Raw genomic sequence first — 6,000 nt, 5'->3', positions numbered from 1 at the left:
GAATGACGGTCGTTGAAATGCTTCTGAATATTTGGTTGTGAGAGAGAAAAAAGAGAAAGCGCTCGATTTGCCTGTGGGGAAATCTGAAACGTGAACTTTATGCTTCATCAGTGATGGAGGGATAAGATGGGGATCTGTGTATGAGATGAAAGGCTAAACAGAGATTGAGGAAAAGACAATATTCAATGTTTTTTTTTTATCCATCGTGGCAATGAAATGATGTGAGGGTGGGCCTCACCTGTTAGCTATCAGCGAAAACACATTTTCTTCATTGTTTTGTTGATGTCAGTAGTTCATGTCGGCAAGGCCACTAATGTTATCTGTTTGCAAGGAGCAGAGCAAAACCCATCAAAGCTGTGTTCGGCACGCCATTATTTCAGTTCACGCACAACAGTTTGGTTAGTAAAAACAATTTTAATAAATATCTTTCCCACATAAAATACAGTCCTCAAACAAATTCAAAGGGAAATAATACTGACAATTTACAAAATTACCTACTCTGTTCTGTCCAATGATGTGCATCAATAAATTACAATATCATGGAAAAGTTATCTTGTCAGCAGTTCAGCTACACCTTTCCTTTAGTCCAGATGTGGAAGCCATAAGCACAAGGATCTCCATGTAAATAAGCACATTACTGACCGAGGAGAACAAAACTCTTTGTGCTGACGCGCTAGAGTAAAGCTTTTCCAGTACATTCCAATTCATCGACATGCAGCAGCACAAATCCTGTTTATTGTATAGATAAATGAGATAAAATCGTACCATAAATGTCATTAAGCTTGTTTCCTGTTTATATTATTTTCCAATATTAGCTGTTGCTATGTGTCCTGCCAAAGCTTTGACTTTGACATCATTTACAACTCACTGATAATGATTGAAGGGTCTGGCATAAACACACATGGCACAGTGAAAGTCAAATTGATCTAAAATGTGTGAGAAAGATTTCTTTCACATGATTATTTCTGCTTGTGTTTTGTTTTTAGTTTTAGAGTCACCCTGTTAGAAGATGACATAAGGCAATAAGCAAGGTCTTTCTTGTACTGGCACAGTCCTCGTGAAGTCATTACCTTGTTTCGTAAAAACTAAAAACATTCCTTTCTGATCTGAAGGAAGGTTTTGTACATTCACATTATATGGGATGTGGGAATGGCTGGCAGAGCTAATAAAGTGATGTGCTTTGTTATGCGGTGGTAGTCCCAGGCTCTCAGCTCTAAACAGATGGGATCTCTCCCTTAGGATCAGATAAAAGGCGTCCATCTCCAAGTCTGCAGAGCATGGCACATTCAACAAAGGCTGCATCTTTAAGCCGTGCCATCCGCGGGCGCGCACACAAAAGAGCTTCACTTTAAATGAATGTGGCAGAGCACACGCCATGATGATGAGGTTAAACGCAGGCATCAGTCTTAAAGGCAGAGTAAGCCATTCTAATCCACTGCAAACTGTCTTCTCATTAACGCTTTGCTGTTTAATGTGTTTTTTGATTAGAGAATAAGGCAAAACAAAAACAACAGCCGACAACAGTCGTGCAGAGAGCAATGAGATGTCCTGGAATAACAAAAGAATAAAAAGGATAGGAGTGATTCTAATACTAAAAAACTAATTCTTATGGGTAATGTGCAAAGGGAGTTCTCAGAAGTAGTTTTGCTGAGTTCTGGATTTTAAGTGCATTGCATTGAAAACAGAAGAGTGTAAGAGTAGCTTACTCCACCTTTCAAACCGCATGGGACCACAAGTGCTCAGTTGGCTTTCTCTGCTTGAAAGAGACTTAAAACAGTTTAAAAGGACTAAATCATATGTTAAATTCCTGGAGTTTGTGTACCAAATGTGGGCTGACATCTTTAAATACATCACATGACTACACAGTTAGTGGGAGCTGCCACACCATGAGGACATTCTCTGAGCTCTCTGTGTTGGTCCTGTTACTGACTCCTCTCTCCTTCAGTCTGCGGAAACCCCTGCCTCCAGAGATAACAGCCACAGAGCTGACTCGGTCCCTGCGCCCCCCGTCCCGCTCACATGGGCGCCCCCGCACCCACATCTCAGGGTCGTCACTCAGCTCGTAGATAGAGCCGTCCTCCACACTGTGCTCCAAGGACTCCAGGGAGGATTGGGACACCTCGTCACCCTGAGCGGTTAATGGTCGTCCTGGCAGCCCTGAAGTAGAGCGCAGCCTGTACTGGAGGAGCACGCCGCGGCCCCTGCCTTTGGACTCTCCCTGGTTTGAAGAGGCCTGTTGCAATGATTCTTGAGAGGAACTGTCACTGCGCTCCTCTCCGCCGCATGCTGAGTCCGGGCCATCGCACCAGGAGTCCCTCTTGAGCAGATCCGGAGACAGGGAGCTGCTGGCCGCCACAATGAAGTCCACAGGCCCACAGTGAGCGTTCAGAGAAATCACCCCCTTTCCTGTCAGACAAAGAACTTCTCTATGAGACTACATATGCCAAAAAACGGTTAAAGGATCTGTATCATGTTATTTTAGCCATTCCAAAGCAATGTATAGGCATTTATATGATATATTGTACCTCTACCGCTATGGAGAACTATTTTTTGTGATAAATTTAACTATTTTCTGGAGGTATTTTTCAAACCCGGAACACACAACGCTTCGATTCAGTTAACTCCACTCCCTCTTCCCGCTCATACAACTTTACTGTAGTACAAATAAAAATACCACAGAAAAACATCTTCTGACAAGTGCCCTCTACTTTGGCAGGTTGAATAAAGTCCTCGTAGCCAAACATGCTTTTTTTTCTCCGTGACATTATCGCTAGGTAAGAAAAAAGAACAGGCGTGTCCAGAATAGGTTAGAAAGAGCTCCTTCTTCACAGCTTGCCGTGCAAACATGACATCTGTTCAGACGCTCAGTGTTGTTTCTTTCTTACAACAGAAATAATGAAAAAGCTGTTTTACAAATTAAAATCAGGCAATACATTACAGACGTCGTGCCCTTCCTGTTTGACACTATGATGAAAAAAACGTGTCACAAGTCAGTGGTTTACCAGGAGAGGGCGGAGCAGCTGCTCAGAGAGCAGGATTCAGGAGGATTGCTGAGAACTGCGTGAATTAAGGGGCCGTACGGCCCTTAATTGTGTCTTTATTAAATGAAGAAATAATTAAAATGTATTTTATTGAACTACACGTCATCCCCATCATACAAAATGACTATTATTTATTTAGTTCATTTATATTTATATTTAGGTGATTGTTAATCATATTTCTATGTTCTAGATTGGAAGGTTTGAAGTCTTCCAGGATGAAAATTTTATTTGAGAAATAGAGACAGCCAAAAGCGTGTGTGTGTAGCACAAAGTACTTGAGTGTGTCATCGAAAAACATTCTCTCAACCATTCAACCATTAGCTGTTTTAAACTGACCAGCTAATGCCATTGGGTAAAGCAAGTTCTTAATTTGAAGAGCACACTGACGTGAACACATTTCTAATAATGTGTCCTCAACTGTTTTTAATTGACAGACTGTGTCTGCATTAATTACTGCTGCAGGTTATTTATATTTATGTCATTCAATAAAATGGTAATAAAAGGTGGACTTGAGTAAGGTGCAAGTGATCTCATTCAGCATGCATTATAAACCAAATCAAATAAACTGGCATCTTTTACCCTGCAAGAATATCACACACACACACACGCGCACACACGCACGCACACACACACACACACACACACACACACACACACACACACGCACACACATGCACGCACGCACGCGCGCACACACACATATATATAGTGTATGATTGGTCTTTTGCCCACTATTTGCACTGATTCCTAGTGCCACGAGGAAAATGTGAAGTGTGACCTCAATAATGGGCAGTGCAGAGTAATTTTCTATCATAAAGAACCTCTTTGCTTTGCTTTTGACCTCTGGAGAGGTTGTTCTCTCAGTCAGATGCCTCCTTGGAACCATACCTGTTATTTTGGGGATGCCCTCCAGTTTCGGAACAGGTAGAGTGACAATTAGACCTTGAGCAGTGCCAACCCACAACAGCCCCTGGCAAATTAGCAGACTCGTAACTCGCATCTTTTGACCTGAAACAGAAAACAACACATAAAACACATATAATTTTCACTGATGCAATAGAACAGATTGTTGCAACCACAGAGCAGCTTATTCTCCTTCAGTTTAAATAATGTGCTGCATGTACAGAAAAACACATTCAGGGAAAAAAAATATCTAAACTTTTTGAATTAACTGCTGAATTTGATCCTCATCTGCATAAAAGGCTGGTAAAGGTAAAAAGCTTTAGGCACAGCTCAAACACTGAGTGTGGCATTTGCCAAGTTCAGCAAATTTACACCCCAGGCAGCTTAAGGTACACATAGCATAAGTTTATATTGGATTTGTCTGTTTTCTGCAAACCCAGTTAACAGAAAAAACTTAGAAATGCAACCCTTGCATCCTCTTCAGTGTTTGAAATTTGAAACAACTTCAACAACATACATGAAGATAGTTCTTTATAACTTTATTGGTTGTGTTCACGTTCTACAATTTGATGTGGTCATAATATCAGATGGAGAGCAGGGACCAAAACAACTGTGAGAGAGACACCGTTTTTGAAAGAAATCTCAAAATAGTATATTGAATGTTGAACCTGATCATTATTTGGTCCTGGCTAGATCCACAAACTTGCCGTATAAATCTTTTGGCAGACAGTTCTTTCTGGCCAACATCCTGAAATCATCATAACTGAAAACATAGAATTCTCAGCTGCCCACCTCCTCAGTTTTTATGTCTGAGTAAGTAAGTAATTAAGGAAACCTTTAATTGCCCCACTCTAATGAAAATAATTTTTACTGGCAGGACTTGCAGAATTGTATTCTGTTTGTCTGATTGGGCCAGGGAACCAGAGAAGGAAGCTCTGTTGCCAAGTAGCAGTAAAGGCTAGTTTTTATTCACTGTTGTTATACGGCTCTTCACAGCATAAGTAGAACGCTCCATTGATTTGAATAGGATTTTCCAACGTTCTACCGGTCATTATTTTTTGATGGTGGACCTCTGAGAAAAATAATGACCGCTGCCAATGGCAACAGAATTCGTGCTTGTAATACAGGTCTTTCATATCACTCCGCACGTACGTAGTAGCAGACACTATCTCTGTCCCTGTCACTGCGAGAGAAGTTGGGGGAATCGCTCGTTAAGTTAACGTGAGTCCGACTTTCAACTTACCTAGAGATTCACCACCATTCCTCCAACTGCACCTTCAACTAAGTAGCTAGGCTAGCTACTAGCCTTGCTGCTACTAACCTTGCCAAACATTGCCAAGCAACGCGCAAACTTTTGGGAACTATTTGCAGCGGAAGTCATTAAATAAACCTTTCGGCTTTCATAAAAGTGTACGAAGTTTATGTTGTGTGTGTTCAGTTGACAAATGGCCGCATAATAAGCGGGATAATGCATAGAACGTTGGTTATTATCGGGAAAATAAGAACCTTCAGGGCGAAACAAGACCGGTTCGCTCTGTCGGTACTTATTTTCCCGATAATGACCAGCGTTCTATACATTATCCCTTGTTTTGTTACTATCATCTTGATATTGTTCACACATTCATCTTTCTGGCGATAGATACAAGCACGTCATGTCAACATAATACATATGCAACAAATTATCAAATGACAACAGTATTTCATGTGAACACAAATATGCAAAAGATGTCTGCTGTGTCTGTCTAAGATTAGACCTCATTTGCCTGTCATCATAAGATCAAAACGTCTCTATGGGGAGAATGCAGAGCTAAACAGCAAACAGCACAGCAGATGGGTTGACACAAAGACTTTAGCGGGGTCACTATTTGCTTGCAATCTAGCCCTTTCTTAATACCGTCTGCCACCTGCTCACCCAAGTCTATTTGTATTTTGGCTGGAGGCTTGAAATGATGCTTGATGCGGATGCCCACTCTGCTGCTGTCAAATATATCCATGATACAGAAGAGCATGACAATAGCAACTTAAGAGTTTGCATCTTAACCGACAGCAATCTCGC

General features: G+C 41.3%; 1 protein-coding gene across 4 annotated transcripts in view; it reads right to left on the bottom strand.

The window, feature by feature from the left end:
• Window positions 1–236: 236 nt before the first annotated feature.
• The window catches only part of arhgef10la (Rho guanine nucleotide exchange factor (GEF) 10-like a), a 127,523-nt gene continuing 121,759 nt past the window's right edge, over window positions 237–6,000 (bottom strand). The window contains exons 26-27 of one of the 4 annotated variants that reach the window (XM_079579082.1): window positions 3,930–4,049; window positions 237–2,406 (exon numbers count right to left, since the gene is read on the bottom strand). In XM_079579082.1, the coding sequence (XP_079435208.1) occupies window positions 1,859–2,406; window positions 3,930–4,049 (668 nt within the window). In that variant the 3' untranslated portion in view covers window positions 237–1,858. The remainder of the gene's footprint in view (window positions 2,407–3,929; window positions 4,050–6,000) is intronic. The other 3 variants (XM_079579081.1, XM_079579083.1, XM_079579084.1) reach the window with 3 other exon arrangements.

This window comes from Gobius niger (genome assembly GCF_951799975.1).
Source record: "Gobius niger genome assembly, chromosome: 20".
Taxonomy (NCBI): Eukaryota; Metazoa; Chordata; class Actinopteri; order Gobiiformes; family Gobiidae; genus Gobius; species Gobius niger.
The sequence above is the reverse complement of the archived record's forward strand: the minus strand, read 5'-3'. Positions and strand labels throughout refer to the sequence as shown.